The sequence below is a fragment of the Bombina bombina genome, chromosome 3 (genome assembly GCF_027579735.1).
Source record: "Bombina bombina isolate aBomBom1 chromosome 3, aBomBom1.pri, whole genome shotgun sequence".
NCBI lineage: Eukaryota > Metazoa > Chordata > Amphibia > Anura > Bombinatoridae > Bombina > Bombina bombina.
The window spans coordinates 999,499,375-999,523,300 of record NC_069501.1 but is presented as its reverse complement, the minus strand read 5'-3'; the positions used below and the strand labels follow the sequence as shown (position 1 = coordinate 999,523,300).

Genomic DNA, 23,926 nt, shown 5'->3' with positions numbered 1-23,926 from the left:
AAGGGGGTTCATACAGATCCCTTTTAATATATTTGCAGTGACTGACATAGCTGGGTGAAGAGCCTAAATTCCTGAAGAAATGGTCTGGGATTTTTTTTTCTTTCTGGCATGTGCATAATAATAAAAAAAAACTGAACACAAAGAATAGCAACAGCAAAACATGTGCATAAATAAGTAATAAATTAACTTCATTTCCACAGATTAATAAAAAATATAAATGCTATGATGTATTAATTTGTATGTACTGCATGCAATTGTATATATACAAAATATGTATTTATACAGACAACATGCAATCTTCAGTTTGCATAAAAAAAAATCACTATAGTACAGTAAGCCAAACTACAATGCTATATTATATTATTGTGTAGCCAAACATGCATTTAACTATAAACAGGAAAGAGTTAATCCAGAGAGTGTCTAGTGGATTCTTTACAATAATAATAAAGGGCCCATAAAAGGGATAGCTCTTCTATGTTTGGTGGATGCTGTGTATTGTTACTATGTGATAATAAAATTACAACCTGTATCACAGAGGCTCCCTGTCATGCCTAAAACATCAATGCAGAATAAAACAATAGAGGGGGTCACCTCTTTCTCATCGTGGGTATGAGAAGACATGAATGCGTTGGTTGAGCCCGCCTCTTGCTGTCTGATTTTATTGTGCGGTGCATGTCAGTATCAGACCACCATCAGACCAGGCCAGCCTTTCCATCTCACACAAAGCACCAGCTGGGTGTCAGCTGCACCGGCTGGGAAAGGAGGGGCATCTCCTTCAGACTCAGAGACTGGACTGTTAAAGCCCGCGCGTAGCACTGTGTTACAGCGCCTGCGCGCGGCGCAGGTTTATGCGCAGGGCTTAGCTTGGGAAGCCGGGAGGCAGAGGCTAGCCCTGCCCTGCTGACACTTCCTTGCTCTGTGCCCAGGTGTGCTGATAATAACCCCCCGCATCTAGCTTAGCATTGACGGTGGACCCCTTGGCCTTGACCCTTCTTACAACAAGGCACAAGCCATGCCACTCCGCACCCCCTAGTGACGCCACTGATTGTAGGCTAGGTTTTTTTTATTTTGGGTGGGCTTTTTTATTTTGATAGGGCTTTTAGATTAGATGTAATTCTTTTTTATTTTTGATAATTTGTTTATTTTGTAATGTATATTTTTAGGAGGTGTTTTTCTTTTAAAGTAAAAGAGCTGTTTATCTCAGGGCAATGCCCTACAAAAGGCCCTTTTAAGGACCCTTGGTAGTTTGTATAGTGTTAGGGGGTGTTTGTATTCTTATTTAAGTAAAAGTACTGGTTATCTGTAAATGGGAAAGTCACTTAAAATTGTATGCTCTAGCTGAACCATGAAAGAAAAAAATGTGGGTTTCATATCCCTTTAAGTGGGTGAGACGATGTGACAGAGGAGGAGTTTCAGGCCCAAAGGCAACCATTCAAGCCTTCATTGGTTTTAATTTGCTTTCATTAATCAAGGTATATAGATCATATACATATAAATACAGTGTGTGTGTGTGTGTGTGTGTGTGTGTTTGTATACGAGTGTGTGTATAAAACAATACTAATTGTGAGGGGGTGGACGTCTTGGTGAGTTCCCACACTTTTTTTGTATGTCTTGAACCCTGCATATAAATTACACTTCAGCCAATGTCTATTAATCTATCTGTGACTGTGACCATGTATAACAAATAAGGGCTAGATTACAAGTTGTGTGCCGTGTTAGCTTGCACATGTATTACAAGTTGAAAGTAAATACGTTTGTCGAGCACAATTGAATTGAATGTGTGTTAGGTTAGGTTACCAAGACGGAAGACCTCGCCTAAAGAGTTAGAGTTAAAAAATAATGTGCACCAAACACAACATAAGCACATTAAAATATTTTATATATATATTTATGTATTTATATATGTATATTCATACATATATACAAATATAAACATATATAAACATGTATGCTTGTCATCTTATAAATGTATGGTTAGTCCAATAAAAAAGTATCATTGCTCAATGCAATACTCTTGTTATTTTGATATTTAAAAATGCAAACAACATTTACCCCATGTGAAGAACAATGGAATGTGTAATATTAATAACTCCTGTCAGGTAAGGTATAGTGCTGTGGGTTTAATATGGTGGCGAGTTAGTGCGCGATAAGTTTTGTTTTTTTTTTTAGAATAAATTAACCCTTTTGTGATATCGGAAGTCCTTTGGTTAGGGCACGTCGAGTATCACTCTTGTGCAAATCTTTTACTTTCAACTTGTAATACAAGTGCTAACTCTTGTGTGCAAAAAGTGGTAGTGGATGGTGGTAGCATTCGAGCAAAAGTAATAAATAGTGCTCCACTTTTACTCTAGCCCTAAATGGGGCTCAGCTGACTTCTATGACCATAGTATCTAGAGATAAAAGAAGGACAGACACAAAACCAATGTAATAAACATGCAATTGATATAACAGGAATGAAAAAATGTTTGCAATTTAATTTGTTTTCTGGAGATGGACAGATTTTCCCTACTTACTCCTGGTTCCAGTGTTTGAGTTTTATATCAGCAACTCAAAGGTCTCTGACGTATATTTTCAAGAATGTAAAATTAAAATTATCTGAAATAATGAAGCATCAAGGGTCCACCTCTAATTTCCATTTCACTTGTTTGTTGGACATTGGAGATGGCACCAAGTACACAGACACTGACCAATGCATTTATTTCTCTTGCAGGAGGGAGCTGCGGGACTTTGGAGTAAATGTCTCAATCGTGGAACCTGGTGGTTTCAAAACCTCTATTGCAAACTACTCTGTTTTTAAAAAGTACTTGGATCAGCTATGGGAGACTCTCCCCACTGAGGTCAGAGAGAGCTATGGAGAACAGTACTACCAAAAATGTATGTATCTATTTTGTTTTGTTTATGTATTCAAGATAAATTCCAGTAGTGTTGATAAATGATTCCCTTTTTGTTTGAAAAATATAAACATAGAAGTTATGTATTACTTTGTAGAATGTATATTCTGTAGAGTTTTGTGGTGCTATACAAATAAATAGTAATAATAATAATAATAATGTGTTTTCTCAGAGTTATATAATTCCGTATATATTTTTATACATGATAGATAAACCACATAAAGGGATCAATTTCTCAAAGCTTCAACTGTGAATACAATGTAATTCTGCGTCAAATTAATCACAAAAAGGATATGCCAAAGTTAACAATGTGCCAACATAGTAAAATGTACACTGTCAGAAAAAATGTGCAAAAATTGTACCTTAAGGGGTACAACAGCTTGTCACTGGGACAGTACCCTCAAAGGTACACCCTCTGTACCCTTTAACATGGGTACAAATTGGTACCCTTGCAGATTGTACCTTTCAAAGGCAAATATGTACCTTTGGTGACTAGATTGGACCTCAGTGCTATGGTACTATATTGTACCCTTATGAAATGGTGCAAATCTGGCCTTTTAAGGGCACTGCCCCAGTGACAAGCCCTTTGTACCTCATGATGGCAAATTTGTACTCAACACAGCATATTACAAATGCTGTTCCATTAAACTTACTATATAATCAAATATGCATTCATTTAATGTGTACTTTTTTAGACAGTATTACAATAGCCACACTGCAGTTTAAAAAAAAGTTTGGATATTGTAACCATATAGCAAATCCAGACTGCTACAGAACCAAGCTAAACAACCAGTTCCAAAAAATGCTACTCAACAAGTTATGGATCACTTTGTACTAGACTCTAAAAACACCCCATTTAATTTAGGGTGACATGCCACATAAAACATGAATATATATAAAACATATAGAAAACAACATAATAATAAAATATAATTAACAAAAAGAAGGGGGATTCGGGGAGGGATAAACAATAAAACTCACAACCATACATTGAATTGTCACTCTATGCAAAATATATGCAAATGAGTCTTTCTCCAGTACACATTTTGGTGATGAACCTGCTACCAACTTTCAACCAACAGATGGCGCTATCGCGTGTTACACAATGTCCATGTATGTGACTGGGGAATAATTACAATTTTTTTTTTTTTAAATGGTTCATAAACAGCTCTTGTTTATTTTATAGAATTTAAAACTAAACATTTTCTTTGTAATTTTAGTTAATACATTTGCTTTATGTTTAAGAGTTAACATCTTGATGCTCTAAATATAAAAATTAAAATGTTAAGTGCTTGTTTGCTATTTAGAACCAACAACACAGTATCATTGAATATATGGGTTATTAAGTATTTTTTTTGCTTTGTCCGCTTCTTGCATATTATCAACAACGATTGAACATAATTATTTTGCTGTACAACATGTATGTGGCATTCATTTTAGGTGACTGCCAGTTATGTGAATATGAATCATTGAGGTGTGCAAATTATATGGACTTGCAGCGTTTGCAAGCCTTGAACCACCCATCCCCTTCAAACTTTTAGTCACACAAGTGATTGTACCTTTTTGGGGGGATTAAATGGTATAGACATGGACCCTTTGACAGTTGGAAACATATTTGTACCTTATTTACCACTAAATGGTACATATTAGTTCCTTAAGGTGTAATTATGATACATCGAGGGTACAACCACAGCAGTTGTACCCCAAGTGTTCACAAACGGACCCCAACCTTACCCTTTTTTCTGACAGTGTAGGCCAGTTCACTGACATACTGTCATGATCCATATGTACTGCGTCCTGTACCTTTAATTTCCTCTCATGTATTTGACCCTGCCCACATCTCCTTTAAAAAGACCGCGCACACAGAGTTCAATGCTTAGTATTTTGCTGTTGCCCTAGCTGTAAGCTGCTACTACTACCTAAGCTAAACTTTGGTTTATAACCTACCACTCTTCGTTGATATCAAGAACTGCAACTTATCGTTAAATTGTCAAGAGTTTCATCTTAGTAACTAATCGTATCCAGATCTAACAAGCCAAGATTTTCTCAGCCCTGCACAGAGTGAAAGTACTGCAGCCATTCCGCTCTCACATGCATGTACTGCACTAGTCCTGCGCACATTGTCTCTGATTGCCCTATACTTCAGAAGAACAAGAAACGTAAGTCTACTTTCATTCACTCATCTCAAATATTGACTAATAATGTATCTTATTGTAAGCTCTCTCTCATTTTACAGTGGGACCACAAGCGAGTGAGAACTGAAGCCATAATCGACTCTGGAGCATTTGGGAATTTCTTAGATTCTAATACTGTAGAGGTTAATAAAATTCCTTTAGTGTTAAAAAATTCTCCTGTTTCCATTTGAGTTATTGACGGCTCTCTTATCACTACAGGGCCTATCACACATCACACTGTACCATTACAAGTCATCACTGACACAGAACACACTGAATACTTTACTTTTGATGTGTTACCATCTCCTCATTTCCCCGTAATTTTAGGTATCAAGTGGCTTCAAATACATCAACCAACGATACATTGGTTAAGCTCTCAGGTATGCTTTGATTCATTATATTATAGCAATACTTGCGTACCCAGTAAAGCAATCCTTCAAGCACTACCGGGGGACCAAAACCTACCTATAGAATACACAGAATTTTCTGATGTCTTCAGCAAAACTGAGGCTGAAAACCTGCCACCTCATCGCCTATATGATTATCCGATCCAGTTACAACCTGGCGCCACTATCCCATACGGACATCTATATCAATTAAGTCAACCTGAATTAGAACATTTAAAAGAATATCTAGACTAAAATTTACGTAAGGGTTTCATCAGACCATCTACTTCACCCGCAGGTGCCGGAATGTTTTTTGTCACAAACAAAGACAATACTTTGTGTCCTATTATGGATTATCGTGAACTTAACAAATGAACAATTAAAAACAGGTACCCCTACCCCTCATTCCGGAATTGATTGAACGACTATCAGATGCCACCATATACACCAAACTCGAACCTTAGAGGGGCTTACAACCTCATTTGCATTAGAGAGGGGGATGAGTGGCTAACAGCATTCAGGACCAGGTATGGGTTATTTGAGTACCTGGTAATGCCTTTTGGCTTATGTAATGCCCCAGCCACTTTCCAACACTTTATCAATGAGGTTTTCAGGGATTTATTGGATATCTGTATGGTCGTTTAGTTGGACGATATCTTGATATACTCCAAAACTAAAGAAGAACACATTAAACATTTCAGATGGGTCAAGACTAAGGGTACACAAGTTATATGCAAAACCTGAGAAGTGTTTGTTCCACACCACCAACATCTTGTTTCTTGGTTATAACATAACTCCCAAAGGAATTCAAGTGCAAACAGAAAAGGTTGAAACAGTCAAGGACTGGCCTCTACCCAGGAACATAAAAGAACTCCAAGGATTCTTAGGTTTTTCTAATTATTATAGGAAGTTCATAAAAAAACTTTTCAGCTATAGCAAAACCTCTCACTCAATTAACTTGTGTTACTAAACCGTTCATCTGGACTCCACAAGCCATCACAGCCTTTGAGTTCTTAAAAACGAGTTTTACAACTGCTCCCATATTGAGATTCCCAAACGTCAATCATCAGTATGTTTTAGAAGTTGATTCCTCTGACTACACCATTGGAGCAGTCTTATCACAGAGGAAATCCTTCTCTGAGCCTTTACATCCAATATCATTCTTCTCAAAGATAATGAGCTCAGCTGAAATCAATTACTCTATAGGGGAAAAGGAACTTTTGGCTATTAGAAGGTCCCTGGAACACTGGAGACATTTATTAGAAGGAGCAAAACATCTGATCATAAATTTTACGGACCACAAAAATTTGCAATATTTGCAAACTAATAAAACCTTGTCATCCAAACAAGTGTGTTGGAGGTTATAATTTTCCAGATTCGATTTCCAGATTCTATATAGACCAGCTAGTAAAAATGGAAAAGCTGATGCTCTATCCAGACAGCCAAACAAACCCACGCCTCAGCCTTTGACCACCTCTATCATTTCTACAGAACACTTCGTTGGTATTGCTTCACAATTAGCAACAGACATCAAGTTATTTCCTCAGCTAGATGAAGAGGTACCTCATTCTCTCTTAACCAAAATCGCTGGAATATATTACCATAATGGTAAGATTTTCATTCCAACCGGACTTCGACAGCTGATAATAAAGACTCATCATGATACCCCCTTATCTGGGCACCCAGGAATACAGCGTACAATGGAGCTGCTTTCCAAGACTTTCTGGTGGCCTGGAATGAAACAGACCATAGAGGAATACAAGCCCAGAAGTTACCCATTACCCAACATTGTTAAGCTACATGGGATACCCCCTGTTATTATCACTGACAGAGGGACACAATTCACTTCACACTTCTGGACCAGTCTTTGTGAATTAGTTCAAATAGATCATTGTTTCACCACCTTCTTCCATCCACAGACCAACGGACAATCTGAAAGACTAAATCAATGGTTAGAGGAATTTCTCAGATGTTTTTGTTCCTACCAACAGAATGAATGGGTCAAGTTTTTACCTATGGCGGAATTCCCCTACAATAACTTGACCAACTCCTCCACAAAGATGTCACCATTTTTTGCAAATTATGGTTATCATCCTTCATTTATTTTTTTTCCTTCTGCCAGTCTGGATTCTCCTCCAGTTGAGGATTTGGGTAATTCATTATTGGATAATTTCCAATTCATCAAACGTAACATCCATAAAGCTCAAACTTCACAAAAAACGACACTATGATTTGAGAAGGAGGGACCCACCAGACTATTCAGTAGGGGACAAGGTATGGCTTTCAACAAAAAACCTTAAACTACAAATTCCCAGTAAAAAACTAGCAACACGATACATTGTTCCGTTCACAGTTCACCGAATCGTGAACAAGAATGCCATCACTTTGGTTTTACCATCAACACTCAAAATACACACAACCTTTCATGTCTCGCTGTTAAAACCATATCTTTCCACACAATCCTCTCAAATGATTCTCCCACCACTTGCGCCCACCGTGGATCCAGATATTTACGAAGTCCACTGACTCCTTGACTCACGACTTCATGGTGGAGACCTGCAATACTTGGTCCATTGGAAAAATTATTCATCCGAGGAGGATACTTGGGAACCAGCCTCGAACATCAACGCTCCAAAGCTTGTTTCACTGTTCCATAGACGGAACCCCGATCGCCCGAAACCTCAAGCTGTGGATCAGCTTGCTTGACTGGGGGGTCATGTCATGATCCATATGTACTGCGTCCTGTACCTCTAATTTCCTCTCATGTATTTGACCCTGCCCTGCCCACATCTCCTTTAAAAAGACCGCGCACACAGAGTTCAATGCTTAGTATTTTGTTGTTGCCCTAGCTGTAAGCTGCTACAACTACCTAAGCTAAACTTTGGTTTATAACCTACCACTCTTCATTGATATCAAGAACTGCAACTTATCTTTAAATTGTCAAGAGTTTCATCTTAGTAGCTAACCATATCCAGATCTAACAAGTCAAGATTTTCTCAGCCCTGCACAGAGTGAAAGTACTGCAGCCATTCCGCTCTCACTCCGACTCTTCACACCACTTCAACCACCGCTAGCTACTGAACTAACAGGTACTTTCTAACTGTTTGGTTACCTGATCTTTTGCCTAAACAGATCTCATAACAGACTGAATTCACCGGTCATTTGGCTGTTGGTGTCGCCGGGTTCAGGAAGAGACGGATCTAGAGAGCGTGAGTAAAACTCCTCCCACATTGGACTTTAACACCAAATACCAGCTCCACTTTGTAAACTCCTATATCAGCTGTAAGACGGATCTCGAGAGCGTGAGTAAAACTCCTCCCACATTGCACTTTAACAACTAACACCAGCTCCGCTCTGGAAACACCTTTACCAAATAGTAACCGAGTCTTAACATAACGAATTGCTGAGTGAAGTTTATGCATAGGAACTGAGTTACTTCTTCAAATGCTTTATGTTTAACAAAGAATTAAGCATCAGTATCCGCTGTCTTGTTTTTGGCTGCCAGTAACTTAAGTCTATCTAGTGAAGTTATATCTAAACTTACTCTGGAGAGAAATTAAGTATTAATATTATTCCACTCTCTCTCATTTGATAAAACACTTTTATATCGTAGTGTTCCTCTTTGAGAGTGTGGTACAAATTTTTTTTTTGTCACACCTGCAGTTGAGTTCCTTCATTTAGTTTCCTTGCACATACACTCTGGCGGGATTAGTTTGACGCTCTACAGATAACAGATAATAATAATAATAACATACACTCCTATGGGATTAGTTTGATGCAAATCGATGCTCGCGTTATTTGAGCCTACTACTAGTAATCCACCTTTACATATGAAACAGAGAACAGAGGGGCGCCTCATGTGTACATCAGCATATCAGAGTAAGTGAAGAGAAATAGACAACGCCAAATGGATACTCACATTTAGCCCAAGTACACTTATGTACTAGTAGGAACAGGCTGGTAGCTTGGGGTGTACCAGCTAACCCTCTTCAGGGGAAGTAGAGACAATGCAGGTGTGTCCTGCCCCACACAGTGTATAGTGGATTCCAAATAATCGAATGTCAGATATAGTACTACTATGGGTTAGTATTACCCTGTGTAAATCCAACAATATACGCCACTCACAGTGTTTTATTATGTGCTGATTGTAGACGATCGTGAACATCAAGCTAGGAAATAATACAGTAGAAAAAGTGGATAAAACAACATTATAAATACCCGAATCCTAATAAGAGTTAAGTATAGAAATTAGAATTGAGGGTAATAGGTCAAAATCGCCAACCGTAAGTATGGCACAATAAAAGTATAAGAACTATAAACACTATTTCCATGTTGGATGCTACAACTATGTAGGTGTCTAATAATAAAAATTGGCTTATAACACAGTAGAGACATAAGGATCATGAACATAATACTTATGATGGATGTTATGACTATTCATGTGCCTAATACTGTCAATTTATATCTGCCTACATTATACGCTTGCATGATAGATGGTATACATGCAGATCTGCATATTATAAAATGTTTATATTTTTTTGGGCAGCACTGTGATTGCAATTTATGTTTTTGCTCATATTGTATAACACTGTTTAGTTAGATTTGTTTCCATCTTAACTGCAGGGTTGTCGTTAGTTACCTATCAATCAATTAATGATATATGTATTCTTACACGCCCTATTATGGGTGTGTATTTGTCCACTATTGGTTTGAATTGGTTTAAATAGGTGCCTTCAGTTAGAAGGTGCCTTATGCCTGATGAAACAGCCGATGCTAAGGCTGAGAAACGCGTTGCATTTTATGTTCTTTGTAACCATTGCTTGTTGCACATTTGTAATTGTTTTTAATAAACAACTTGGTTTAATACAAGCATTGGCTCAGTACCTTATTGAGTAGCATAGCTACTATATCTGACATTCGATTATTTGGAATCCACTATACACTGAGTGGGGCAGGACACACCTGCATTGTCTCTACTTCACCTGAAGAGGGTTAACTGGTACACACCAAGCTACCAGCCTGTTCCTACCAGTACATAAGTATACTTGGGCTTGATGTGAGTATCCATTTGGCGTTATCTACTTCTGTTTAGTCATGTCGCGAACCTAAAATTTTGCGTTCGCGAACGGCGAATGCGAACTTCCGCAAATGTTTGCGAACCGGCGAACCGGGCGAACCTCCATTGACTTCAAAGGGCAGGCGAATTTTAAAACCCACAGGGACTCTTTCTGGCCACAATAGGGATGGAAAAGTTGTTTCAAGGGGACTAACACCTGGACTCTGGCATGCCGGAGGGGGATCCATGGCAAAACTCCCACGAAAAATTACATAGTTGATGCAGAGTCTGGTTTTAAGCCATAAAGGGCCTAAATCACCTAACATTCCTAAATTGTTTGGAATAACGTGGGTTATGGGTAGTGCCACTAACTTGGCAAGTGGGCCTGGCACACATGCTGGCAGGCAGGCAACTTCAATTAGATTACACTAGCAGACTGATCTTTCACAGTCAAAAAATATTTATTTTTTTATTTTTACACTACTGTTATAACAAATATGATTGGTGGCACTAGTTGGCAAGTGGGCCTGGCACACACGTTGGGAGGAAGGCAATTGCAATTAGATTACACTAGCTGACTGATGCTTCACAGTCAAAAAAGTTTTTTTTTTTTTTAAATATTTAAAATACTGTTATAACAAATATGATTGGTGGCACTCGTTGGCAAGTGGGCCTGGCACACACGCTGGCAGGCAGGAAACTGCAATTCAATTGCACTAGCAGACTGATGATTCACAGTCAAAATAGTTTTAATTTTAAATATTAACACTACTGTAATAACAAATATGATTGGTGGCACTAGTTGGCAAGTGGGCCTGGCACACACGCTGGCAGGCAGGCAACTGCAATTCAATTGCACTAGCAGACTGATGATTCACAGTCAAAAAAGTTTTTATTTTAAATATTTACACTACTGTAATAACAAATATGATTGGTGGCACTAGTTGGAAAGTGGGGCTGGCACACACACTGGCAGACAGGCAACTGCAATTAAATAACAATAGAAGACTGATGTAAAAAAAAATTAAAAAAATTACAGTAATGTTACAACAGATAGGAGTGATGGCACTCAGGATAGAAGTAGGCACAGTATGTGCTGGCAGCCTGACACACAGGCTGGCACTAGTGGCAGGCTGGCCTGGCAACTAAAATTAAATAACACTAGAAGACTGATGTAAAATCCTTTTTTTACAAAATTTAAAATAATGTTACACCAGATAGGAGTGGTGGACTGGCACTGAGGATGGAAGTAGGCACAGTATATGATGGCAGCCTGACACACAAGCTGGCACTAATGGCAGCCAGGCTGGCCTGGCAACTAACATTAAATAACACTAGAAGAGGACTGATGTAAAAAAAAAAAATGTATTAAAATTTTACACTAATGTTACACCAGATATAAGTGGTGGAAAAAAGAGCTAGTAATCACACTATATTATGTGGGCCTGACACACAGGCCTGATGGAAAATGAAATTAGATTACACTAGCAAAATGATTTAAAAGTTGTTTTTTTTAAATTTACAATAATGTTAAGCAGATATGAGTGGTGGCTGGCACAACAATTAAGCACAGTATATGCTGTGTGAGACTGACACACAGGCCTGATAGAAAATTAAATTAGATTACATTAGCAAAATGATTTTAATTTTTTTTTTTAAATTTACACTAATGATTGTTAAGCAGATATCAGTGGTGTCACAGAGCAATTAACCACAGTCTATGCTGTGTGAGCCTGACACACAGGCCTGATAGAAAATGAAATTAGATTACACTAGCAAAATGAATTAAAAGTTTTTTGGTTTAAATTTACACTAATGTTAAGCACATATGAGTGGTGGCTGGCACAGAGCAATTAACCACAGTATATGCTGCGTGAGCCTGAGACACAGGCCTGATAGAAAATGAAATTAGATTACACTAGCAAAATGATTTCAAAGTTTTTTTAAAAAAAAAATGTTTACAATAATGTTAAGCAGATATGAGTGGTGGCTGATGGCACAGAGCAATTACCCACTGTATATGCTGTGTAAGCCTGACACACAGGCCTGATAGAAAATGAAATTAGATTACACTAGCAAAATGATTTAAAAGTTTTGTTGTTAAGCAGATATGAGTGGTGGCTGGCACAGAGCAATTAACCAAAAGGGCTTTTTGGGGTGCTGTCCTTACAGCAGAGATTAGATGAGTCCTTCAGGACTGTACTGGACACTAAATACACTAGCCTAGCTATCTATTTCCCTATAATGTCAGCAGCAGCAACACTAAACCTCCTCTCACTAAGAAAGCAAGATCGTAATGAATCTAAAATGGCTGCTGCCCAGAAGCTGGGAGGGTCTGTGAGGGAGTGTCTGCTGCTGATTGGCTGAAATGTGTCATCAGGCTGTGAGATACAAGGTCAAAGTTTACTCAATGATAAAGAATAGGGGGCGAATCGAACATCGCATATGTTCGCCTGCAGCGGCGAACGCGAACAAGCTATGTTCGCCGGGAACTGTTCTCCGGCGAACTGTTCGCGACATCACTACTTCTGTTCTCGTATTCTGATATGCTGATGTACACATGAGCTGCCCCTCTGTTCTCTGTTTCTTCTTTAGCCATATCCGGACAAGTCTGTGAGGAGGAGAACAGCCATCTAACTGGGTTCCCATATACAGAGTTGGATCATCTGGTCATATTGGATTTCCCATACAACTACCAGTCCAATACTTCAATTGGGACTTTTTGTTGGGACTATCACCACCCATGATTATTGAATGATGGTTTGATTTATATGTTATTTGAATATATGTTTTATATATGCCATTTTTAATATTTATTAAAATATTTATTACACAATTTTGATATACAATTGGATATCATCCACCATACTAAATAAAGATTCACAGAGCGCCCCCTCACTAACGGCTAGATTTGGAGTTTGGCGGTAAAAGGGCTGTTAACGCTCCGCGGGTTTTTTTCTGGCCGCACCATAAATTTAACTCTGGTATCGAGAGTTCAAACAAATGCTGCGTTAGGCTCCAAAAAAGGAGCGTAGAGCATTTTTACCGCAAATACAACTCTCGATACCAGAGTTGCTTACGGACGCGGCCGGCCTCAAAAACGTGCTCGTGCACGATTCTCCCATAGGAAACAATGGGGCTGTTTGAGCTGAAAAAAAACCTAACACCTGCAAAAAAGCAGCGTTCAGCTCCTAACGCAGCCCCATTGTTTCCTATGGGGAAACACTTCCTACGTCTGCACCTAACACTCTAACATGTACCCCGAGTCTAAACACCCCTACCCTTACACTTATTAACCCCTAATCTGCCGCCCCCGCTATCGCTGACCCCTGCATTACACTTTTAACCCCTAATCTGCCGCTCCGTAAACCGCCGCCACCTACGTTATCCCTATGTACCCCTAATCTGCTGCCCTAACATCGCCGACCCCTATGTTATATTTATTAACCCCTAATCTGCCCCCCACAACGTCGCCGACACCTACCTACACTTATTAACCCCTAATCTGCCGAGCGGACCTGAGCGCTACTATAATAAAGTTATTAACCCCTAATCCGCCTCACTAACCCTATCATAAATAGTATTAACCCCTAATCTGCCCTCCCTAACATCGCCGACACCTACCTTCAATTATTAACCCCTAATCTGCCGACCGGAGCTCACCGCTATTCTAATAAATGTATTAACCCCTAAAGCTAAGTCTAACCCTAACACTAACACCCCCCTAAGTTAAATATAATTTTTATCTAACGAAATAAATTAACTCTTATTAAATAAATGATTCCTATTTAAAGCTAAATACTTACCTGTAAAATAAATCCTAATATAGCTACAATATAAATTACATTTATATTATAGCTATTTTAGGATTAATATTTATTTTACAGGTAACTTTGTATTTATTTTAACCAGGTACAATAGCTATTAAATAGTTAAGAACTATTTAATAGTTACCTAGTTAAAATAATTACAAATTTACCTGTAAAATAAATCCTAACCTAAGTTATAATTAAACCTAACACTACCCTATCAATAAAATAATTAAATAAACTACCTACAATTACCTACAATTAACCTAACACTACACTATCAATAAATTAATTAAACACAATTGCTACAAATAAATACAATTAAATAAACTATCTAAAGTACATAAAATAAAAAAGAACTAAGTTACAGAAAATAAAAAAATATTTACAAACATAAGAAAAATATTACAACAATTTTAAACTAATTACACCTACTCTAAGCCCCCTAATAAAATAACAAAGACCCCCAAAATAAAAAATTCCCTACCCTATTCTAAAATACAAAAATTACAAGCTCTTTTACCTTACCAGCCCTGAACAGGGCCCTTTGCGGGGCATGCCCCAAGAATTTCAGCTCTTTTGCCTGTAAAAAAAAACATACAATACCCCCCCCCCAACATTACAACCCACCACCCACATACCCCTAATCTAACCCAAACCCCCTTAAATAAACCTAACACTAATCCCCTGAAGATCTTCCTACCTTGTCTTCACCATCCAGGTATCACCGATCCGTCCTGGCTCCAAGATCTTCATCCAACCCAAGCGGGGGTTGGCGATCCATAATCCGGTGCTCCAAAGTCTTCCTCCTATCCGGCAAGAAGAGGACATCCGGACCGGCAAACATCTTCTCCAAGCGGCATCTTCTATGTTCTTCCATCCGATGACGACCGGCTCCATCTTGAAGACCTCCAGCGCGGATCCATCCTCTTCTTCCGACGACTAGACGACGAATGACGGTTCCTTTAAGGGACGTCATCCAAGATGGCGTCCCTCGAATTCCGATTGGCTGATAGGATTCTATCAGCCAATCGGAATTAAGGTAGGAATATTCTGATTGGCTGATGGAATCAGCCAATCAGAATCAAGTTCAATCCGATTGGCTGATCCAATCAGCCAATCAGATTGAGCTCGCATTCTATTGGCTGATCGGAACAGCCAATAGAATGCGAGCTCAATCTGATTGGCTGATTGGATCAGCCAATCGGATTGAACTTGATTCTGATTGGCTGATTCCATCAGCCAATCAGAAAATTCCTACCTTAATTCCGATTGGCTGATAGAATCCTATCATCCAATCGGAATTCGAGGGACGCCATCTTGGATGACGTCCCTTAAAGGAACCGTCATTCGTCGTCTAGTCGTCGGAAGAAGAGGATGGATCCGCGCTGGAGGTCTTCAAGATGGAGCCGGTCGTCATCGGATGGAAGAACATAGAAGATGCCGCTTGGAGAAGATGTTTGCCGGTCCGGATGTCCTCTTCTTGCCGGATAGGAGGAAGACTTTGGAGCACCGGATTATGGATCGCCAACCCCCGCTTGGGTTGGATGAAGATCTTGGAGCCAGGACGGATCGGTGATACCTGGATGGTGAAGACAAGGTAGGAAGATCTTCAGGGGATTAGTGTTAGGTTTATTTAAGGGGGTTTGGGTTAGATTAGGGGTATGTGGGTGGTGGGTTGTAATGTTGGGGGGGGGGTATTGTATGTTTTTTTTTACAGGCAAAAGAGCTGAAATTCTTGGGGCATGCCCCGCAAAGGGCCCTGTTCAGGGCTGGTAAGGTAAAAGAGCTTGTAATTTTTGTATTTTAGAATAGGGTAGGGAATTTTTTATTTTGGGGGTCTTTGTTATTTTATTAGGGGGCTTAGAGTAGGTGTAATTAGTTTAAAATTGTTGTAATATTTTTCTTATGTTTGTAAATATTTTTTTATTTTCTGTAACTTAGTTCTTTTTTATTTTTTGTACTTTAGATAGTTTATTTAATTGTATTTATTTGTAGCAATTGTGTTTAATTAATTTATTGATAGTGTAGTGTTAGGTTAATTGTAGGTAATTGTAGGTAGTTTATTTAATTATTTTATTGATAGGGTAGTGTTAGGTTTAATTATATCTTAGGTTAGGATTTATTTTACAGGTAAATTTGTAATTATTTTAACTAGGTAACTATTAAATAGTTCTTAACTATTTAATAGCTATTGTACCTGGTTAAAATAAATACAAAGTTACCTGTAAAATAAATATTAATCCTAAAATAGCTATAATATAAATGTAATTTATATTGTAGCTATATTAGGATTTATTTTACAGGTAAGTATTTAGCTTTAAATAGGAATCATTTATTTAATAAGAGTTAATTTATTTCGTTAGATAAAAATTATATTTAACTTAGGGGGGTGTTAGTGTTAGGGTTAGACTTAGCTTTAGGGGTTAATACATTTATTAGAATAGCGGTGAGCTCCGGTCGGCAGATTAGGGGTTAATAATTGAAGGTAGGTGTCGGCGATGTTAGGGAGGGCAGATTAGGGGTTAATACTATTTATGATAGGGTTAGTGAGGCGGATTAGGGGTTAATAACTTTATTATAGTAGCGCTCAGGTCCGCTCGGCAGATTAGGGGTTAATAAGTGTAGGTAGGTGTCGGCGACGTTGTGGGGGGCAGATTAGGGGTTAATAAATATAACATAGGGGTCGGCGATGTTAGGGGCAGAAGATTAGGGGTACATAGGGATAACGTAGGTGGCGGCGATTTGCGGTCGGAAGATTAGGGGTTAATTATTTTAAGTAGCTTGCGGCGACGTTGTGGGGGGCAAGTTAGGGGTTAATAAATATAATATAGGGGTCGGCGGGGTTAGGGGCAGCAGATTAGGGGTACATAAGTATAACGTAGGTGGCGGTCGGCAGATTAGGGGTTAAAAATTTTAATCGAGTGTCGGCGATGTGGGGGGACCTCGGTTTAGGGGTACATAGGTAGTTTATGGGTGTTAGTGTAGTTTAGGGTACAGTAGTTAAGAGCTTTATGAACCGGCGTTAGCCAGAAAGCTCTTAACTCCTGCTTTTTTCAGGCGGCTGGAATCTTGTCGTTAGAGCTCTAACGCTCACTGCAGAAACGACTCTAAATACCAGCGTTAGAAAGATCCCATTGAAAAGATAGGCTACGCAAATGGCGTAGGGGGATCTGCGGTATGGAAAAGTCGCGGCTGTAAAGTGAGCGTTAGACCCTTTAATCACTGACTCCAAATACCAGCGGGCGGCCAAAACCAGCGTTAGGAGCCTCTAACGCTGGTTTTGACGGCTACCGCCGAACTCTAAATCTAGGCCTTAGTGTTCTACCTTTACATATGACCCTATTTGACCAAATTAAAATTTATGAAACATTCCACTGGTACGCTCGGGTCTAAACTGACGCAGCAAACCTGATTTTCAATCTGCCAGCTTTAAGCATGCGAATGTCAAAGGAATTAAAGGGGTGTTACTAGACTATTAAAGGTTATTTAGAAAGGTTTAGTTACTGTATATGCTGTTTGTCCTCTCATACAGTCCTTAACAATGAACATGATTATTGTCTTTATATTTGCAATCCTCCTTCAATCAAAATAGCTATTTCAAGGACACAACAAGTTAACCAACTAAGGGTCAGATTACAAATCGAGCACTAAATAAAAGCGATATTAGCGCTCCACTTTGTAATACCAGCTCACGGTGATATTAATTATCACACGCCCACAAACGGAAAATTTGCCCCTTTGCAGGCGTGTAATAATTTAGCACTCCACTTGTAATCTAGCCCTAAATCGTACATTAACTGTTATTATTCATGGACTAAAATGCTGTACGTGATATAGTGTACAGAGTAAAAACTGTATGAAAACATGTCACATTATGGATATGAGATGAGAGCCATACACAGTTCTGTGTAGATTACTTGATAAATAGTGAAATCTGCTCACTCGATGCTTCATATTTATCAACAGTACAATGCTCTTTGCATAATACTTGGGGGCATATGTATCAAGCTCCGTATGGAGCTTGATGCCCCATGTTTCTGGCGAGTCATCAGACTCGCCAGAAACAGCAGTTATGAAGCAGCGGTCACAAAGACCACTGCTCCATAACCTGTCCGCCTGCTCTGAGCAGGCAGACAGACATCGCCGGAAATCAACCAGATCGAGTACGATCGGGTTGATTGACACCCCCCTGCTGGCGGCCCATTGGCCGTGAGTCTGCAGTGGACGGCGTTGCACCAGCTGCTCTTGTGAGCTGCTGTTGCAATGCTGAATATGGCGAGCGTATTGCTCGCCGTATTCAGTGAGGTCTGGCGGACCTGATCCGCAGTGTCGGATCAGGTCCGCCAGACCTTGATAACTATAGGCCTTGATGTGCGTGAGTTTGACAAAATGTTTATAAATAAGAGCGTTGAATGGAGATTTGTGTCAGCGATGTACAGCAAGCCTATTTAACATAGCAAATGTGGTCATGTTGACGCATTGATAAATTGATCCCATAGAGTTAGAGTTTTCTCTCACACCAACTGTAACAAGCCTGGTCATTCGGTGGTGCATAATTGTGGACATTCTGTAATATAATAGTTCTTTAAACACCCTTTAAGTTCTTATGCAGAATTTTTGGCAACAAACTAATTACATACCATTTTGTTTCTCTCTGTTGCTACCAGACTTGCAGAATCTACAAGAAATTACTAATTCACTTTCCACCAAGCTCCACAGAGTCACAGACTGCATGGAACATGCACTAACAGCTTGTTATCCCTGGACCCGCTATGCTGCTGGATGGGATGCCAAATTATTTTTTATCCCACTTTCCTACTTTCCAACTATTATATCTGACTATGTGTTCAGTAAGCCTGATATGCAACCAGCTAAAAGGGTTACGTAGGGGCATTTGCATCAGGAACCCATTTATGAATAAATTTGAGAATTCTAATTTTATTCACTGTGTTCTTCATTATTAAAATAATTGACAGGTTTGCCTTAGTGTAAATGTACAGATATAACTTTCCTTGCCTTATAATGATCTGTACACCAGAAAAAAAAATTTCTAGAGAAGTTACATGTGTATTATGTTTATATCTCCTTATTAAGGACCCAGAATGAAAATAAGAAAAATAAAAAATTATATATATATATACAGTTTTTATATTTCCACACAACATCACATCTTGATCTCCATGAATTACCAACAAAAATTAGTTGTTATTTTCATAGGGATAAATAAGAGTAGTATCCTATCATCATCAAATGGTATAGTATACAAAATACCTTTATGTCATGTTTATTTTGTACACATATGCATTTATTCTACCCCTAATATAGCTGCAGAATGTTATCACATGCTTAATACAGGATAACCAGAGGTGGGTTAGAGCGACCGATATTGCTCTAGCACAACCTATTTACAGATATAATATATATATATATTTATATATATATATATATACCGGTATATATATATATATATCACTGTGAGACAACTGGTTTGTATTGGAAACATTCCAAGGGGCATATCTATAGAGCTTGAGGCCCCGTGTTTCTGGCAAGCCTGCAGGTTCGCCAGAAACACCAGTTATGAAGCAGCGGTCTAAAGACCGCTGCTCCATAACCTGTCCGTCTGCTCTGGGCAGGCGGACAGACATCGCCGCAATTCAACCCGATCGAGTACGATCAGGTTGATTGGCAACCCCCTGCTGGCGGCCAATTGGCTGAGATTCTGCAGGGGGCGGCGTTGCACCAGCAGCTCTTGTGAGCTGCTGGTGCAATGCTGAATACAGAGAGCGTATTGCTCTCCGTATTCAGCGAGGTCTGGCGGACCTGATCCGCACTGTCGGATCAGGTCCACCAGACTTTGATAAACAGAGGCCCAAGTGTCCATCCTTTACAGTGTACACATTGTTTATCCTAAAACAGAACTGCAAATCAAGCATCTCCCTACAGCTAAAAAGTTCTATAGTCATATTTACAGCAAATCAATTAGATTTTATGTCCCGCTTTAGGATTTAGCTTTAGGTGCCAAACACAACTGAATGTATACAAAATGGCTGTGACAGTTTGTTAAGAAGTTGAAGAAGAGGAGATGAACTAAAATCCAAAAGTCGTGTAACTGCAATTTTGTAAATATTGTTTATTGCTTCAGACCTAAAGAAGAGGAAGACACTCTCAAAAGGATGTCTTAGTCCAATAAAAAGGTATCACTACTTACAATAAACACATATCAGTGGCAATATGTGCACCAGTGAGTTGTTTGTTGTACACAATTGCTCATCTATTAAAAAATGGTGGCTCAGTGGCATAAAAAAACTGACTCAATTGGTTCTTCTCCTTAAATATAAAGATAATTTTTTTTTGAGCAAGGTGGATTTCCACCATACTGATACCAAACTATATATATAGAGGTAAAACTTTATGCCAAGTGTTGTAGTGTAATTTTTTTTTTGGGGGGGGGGTTTATTGCTCTAATAAATATTATACTTCAGAATGAATACGTCTATTCAAAGAATTTTAATAAATTAATATAATATATATTCCAGAAGACAGCACTCACTGTATTTTATATCAACAACAAAAAATTAGTGTCAAGTGTGTAGCTACAAAATGTATGTATTATTTTTTTAATTTTATTTTTGTTGCTGTGATTAAATCCATAGGATGCTGAGTTCTCTAATATCTGATGTTTTTCAAGTACCCTGATCTGAACTTTTGTATTGAAAGTGCAGATGGGTTTATATACAGTTTGATCTTTTACATTTTTATTCTGTCCCTTTGATCTATCACAGCTCTATGGGCAAGATTACAGGTTGTGTGGCAAATCTTTTTTTTTGCATTTGTATAATCACCGCGCACCTTATGTTTTTTTCGCATCTGTTAACCTGCGTAATCCATAAAGTCAAATTGTGTGCGCATTCATGTATTCCCCCATAGAAGTCAATGGAGAAGACAAATAGAGATAAAAAAAACTAAAACCCTATTCTGTTGCGCAAAGCCCATGACGTATTCTCCTCGAAAAGTATACATGAAAATGCAAATAGTTAATATTGTGAGAATGTTTTCTTAACGGAATATGTTCTATTTAATTGTAAATAAATATTTCTCTATATATGTGATGATTTTTGGACAGATATATCTATTTATAGAGAGATATGTATATGATTATATATATATATATATATATATATATATATATATATATATATATATATATATATATATATATATATATACAATGGCCTCTAGTTATCAATGTCTGTCGGACCTGATCCGACAGTGCGGATCAGGTCCGACAGACATCGCTGAATACGGCGAGCAATACGCTCGCCGTATTCAGCATTGCACCAGCAGCTCACAAAAGCTGCTGGTGCAACGCCACCCCCTGCAGACTCGCGGCCAATAGGCCGCCAGCAGGGGTGTGTCAATCAACCCGATCGTACTCGATCGGGTTGAATTGTGGTGATGTCTGTCCGCTTGCTCAGAGCAGGCGGACAGGTTATGGAGCAGCGTTCTTTGTGACCGCTGCTTCATAACTGCTGTTTCTGGCGTGCCTGCAGGCTCGCCAGAAACATGGGGCATCAAGCTCCATACGGAGTTTGATACATATGCCCAAATATGTCTAGATATCTCGAGATCTATATGCGAATATCTCTTTGAAAATCCCTCTGAGATATTGTTTATTGTGCATACGATTGTAATGTGAAATCTTTTCATTATCTCCATAGTTAAACATATCTTTGTCCATATAAATCTGTATCTCTATGTATGTGTATATATGTCAATGTAAAATCTCTTTGTCTGCTTTTTTTTCTAAAACCTAAGATCTCCTATCTTTTAGCCCTTATAACTTTTGTGTGCAATACATTTTTTAAATATTTTTTATTAGACAGTGTTAATATAAGTGTTCAAAACAGCCAATAATAGGATGAGAGCTACTGATGTTTTTATTTTGAGAGGGGGCTTTTTTATTTTTATAGGACTATTAGATTAGGTGTAACTGTTTTTATTTTTGATCATTTCGTTCATAATAGGATTTTAGAAGCTCTCATCCTATTGGCTGATTTGAATTTGAAGAATCAAATCAGCCAATAGGAATGCAAGGTACGCCATTTTGAAATGGCTACCTAACATTGAAGCTTCAGTGTACGGCGGGGGCTGTATGAAGAGGATGCTTCCACGCTGGATGTCTTTGCCGCGCTGCCGGGATGAAGATAGAAGACGCCCACGTGATGTGTGAAGATGTCGCCGCCTGGATGAAGACTTCTCACTGCTTGGATGTCCAGACTTCAGCAACCGTGAGTAGATATTCTGGGGTTAGTGTTAGGTATTTTTTTTATTTTTTATTTTTATTTATTCTTTTTAAAAAGAGCTAAATGCCCATTTAAGGGCAATGAAAACTAGCTGAATGCCCTTTTACGGGTAATGCCTATACAAATGCCCCTTTAGGGGCAATGGGTAGCTTAGGTTTTTTTAGAGTTAGGTTTTTTATTTTGGGGGGTTGGTTGGGTGGTGGGTTTTACTGTTGGGGGGACTTTGTATTTTTTTTTTACAGGTAAAAGAGCTGTTTAACTTAGGGCAATGCCTTACAAAAGGCCCTTTTAAGGGCTATTGGGAGTTTACTGTAGGCTAGGGGGTGTTTTTATTTTGGGGGGCTTTTTTATTTTTATAGGGCTATTAGATTAGGTGTAATTGTTTTTATTTTTGATAATGTTGTTTATTATTTTTTGTAAGCTTAGTGTTTTTTATTTTTCGTAATTTAGTGTTTATTATTTTTTGTAGTTTTAGATTTTTTAAATTTTCTCGTAGTGTTAAGTTTTGTTAAATTTGAAATATAGATTTTTTAATTGATACTATTTTTTTATTTTGTAAGACTAGTAATGTTAGGTTAATTTATAGATTAATGTTAGGTTTATTTTTATTTCACAGGTAGTTTTTATTTATTTAAATATAGTTATATTGTAATTTTAATTTAAAGTTAGGGGGTGTTAGGTTTATGGGTTAATAGTTTAATGTAGTGTTTTACGATGTGGGGACCGGAAGTTTAGGGGTTAATAGGTTTGTTTAGTGGCGGAGCTGTGGGAGGCCGGAGGTTTAGGGGTTAATAACTTTATTATAGTGTCTGCGATGTCGGGGAGCGGCAGAATAGGGGTTAATAACTTTATTATAGTGGTGGTGATGTCGGGGAGTGGCGGAATAGGGGTTAATAACTTTATTATAGTGGCGGTGATGTCGGAAAGCGGCGGAATAGGGGTTAATAACTTTTATTAGTGTTGGCGATGTCGGGAGCAGCAGATTAGGGGTTAATAACTTTATTTAGGTGTCGGCGATGTCGGGTGTGTTTAGACTTGGGGTTTATGTTAGGGTGTTAGGTTTAAACGTAACTTTTTTTTCCCCGTAGACATCAATGGGGTTGCGTTACAGAGAATTTTCATTCCGCACTTCAGGTGTATTTTTTCTAACACTCTCTCCCCATTGATGTCTATGGGGGAAAGCGTGCACAAGCACATCAAAGCAGCCCTTGGATTTTGTGCGGTATGGAGCTTAATGCCACCATATCGCACACACAAGGAGCCTTTTCAGTAACTAGTAATGGCAGCGCTATGGAGGGTGAAAT

General features: G+C 38.5%; 1 protein-coding gene across 1 annotated transcript in view; it reads left to right on the top strand.

Annotated features, from left to right (window-relative positions):
- The window catches only part of LOC128654296 (retinol dehydrogenase 7), a 100,595-nt gene extending 81,335 nt beyond the window's left edge, over positions 1-19,260 (top strand). The window contains exons 4-5 of the mRNA XM_053708153.1: positions 2,711-2,874; positions 18,987-19,260. Of these exons, the coding sequence (XP_053564128.1) occupies positions 2,711-2,874; positions 18,987-19,207 (385 nt within the window). The 3' untranslated portion in view covers positions 19,208-19,260. The remainder of the gene's footprint in view (positions 1-2,710; positions 2,875-18,986) is intronic.
- The last annotated feature ends 4,666 nt before the right edge of the window (positions 19,261-23,926 follow it).